General features: G+C 49.7%; 1 protein-coding gene across 1 annotated transcript in view; it reads right to left on the bottom strand.

Annotated features, from left to right (window-relative positions):
* Positions 1-335: 335 nt before the first annotated feature.
* LOC104516655 (protein Wnt-5a) overlaps positions 336-1,344 on the bottom strand; it is an 8,983-nt gene continuing 7,974 nt past the window's right edge. Inside the window, exon 4 of the mRNA XM_010161064.1 lies at positions 336-916. Within this exon, the coding sequence (XP_010159366.1) occupies positions 458-916 (459 nt within the window). The 3' untranslated portion in view covers positions 336-457. The remainder of the gene's footprint in view (positions 917-1,344) is intronic.

Genomic DNA, 1,344 nt, shown 5'->3' with positions numbered 1-1,344 from the left:
TAAGGATTGTTCTAACATCCAAAGTACATTACATGGTTGCTCTGCCTACTGCACATGTATTACGTCCCATGGGACTAAATTAGAATATGTTGGATTTCCCCCTCAAACTACTCTATTGTTTTTAAGAAAAGTCAATTTTTATTTTTTTTTTACTTTGTAAAATAAATATTCTCAGGTTCTCCCCCATTATTGCCAAAAATATAAGCCACACACAGTTCTGGGATGGACGCAGAGAGGGTTTCCAGGCACTTCTCTTTGCAATCTTTGTATTTTTCTTTTTTAATTCCTTCCTCCCCACCAGGCAATAGAGCAGCATCTGGTTTTTTTTTTTTTTTTTAAACGAAGACGACAATTCGTTGGACTCTATAAATAAAGTGGAGATAGTCCTGTGGAAAGGGAGAGGGGCCTGCACCCCTTGCTGGCAGGTGGCCGCAGTTCCTCCCACCTCCTCCGTCCCCTATTTGCACACAAACTGGTCCACAATCTCTGTGCACAACTTGCATTTCACGTAGCAGCACCAGTGGAACTTGCAGTGGCAGCGCTCTCGCTGCACCGTCTTGAACTGGTCGTACCCCCGGCCACAGCACATCAGTTCGCAGCCGTCCATGCCCTCTGAGGTCTTATTGCAAAGGCGGCCCTGGGTGCCCAGGGACCCAGTGCTCTCGTTGCGCACACAGTAGTCAGGGCTGGGGTCGATGTAGACCAGGTCGTGGATGGTGGGTGCGTTGAAGCGGCTGTTCACTTGCACCAGCTTGCCCCGGCTATTGAGTTTCATGGCAGCAGCGCTATCGTATTTCTCCTTCAGGGCATCGCCTACCTTGCGGAAATCGGCAAGCTGCAGCCAACAGGTCTTCAGGCTACAGGATCCAGAGACACCGTGGCACTTACAGGCCACGTCAGCCAGGTTGTACACAGTCTGGAGGAGCCAGGGAGAGAAAGCAAAAAGGATGATGAAAGATTAGCACGGCTGTGAAAGCATTTCTTCCCCTCACTTCCTGCCCTCTGTCAAATTCCTACTCAGCCTTCCACAATATTTGCCTTAGCACTCTCTTCCCTCCTGCAACACGCTAGGAAGGAAGAGCAAGCTGACACACGTGCACCCCCAGCACCCCGTTAGCCGGGAGGAGGAGGGGAGCGCTCTTGCCAGCCTCTCCCCACCGCAGAGACAGCCGCAACAGCACACACAGCCCAGCCAGCAGCATCAGTCAGGCTGCAGTCAAATTTTAGGAATTCACTCTCACGCCAGCAAAGGATTTTGCTGTTTCATTGAGAAATGTAAAACATCCCTTTGTTTTCTATCTGAATTACTCTCTCTATTGATCTCTGCTTGAGGCTGCAATTAGG

Source organism: Eurypyga helias, unplaced genomic scaffold (genome assembly GCF_000690775.1).
Source record: "Eurypyga helias isolate BGI_N326 unplaced genomic scaffold, ASM69077v1 scaffold5031, whole genome shotgun sequence".
NCBI classification, from domain to species: Eukaryota; Metazoa; Chordata; class Aves; order Eurypygiformes; family Eurypygidae; genus Eurypyga; species Eurypyga helias.
The sequence above is the reverse complement of the archived record's forward strand: the minus strand, read 5'-3'. Positions and strand labels throughout refer to the sequence as shown.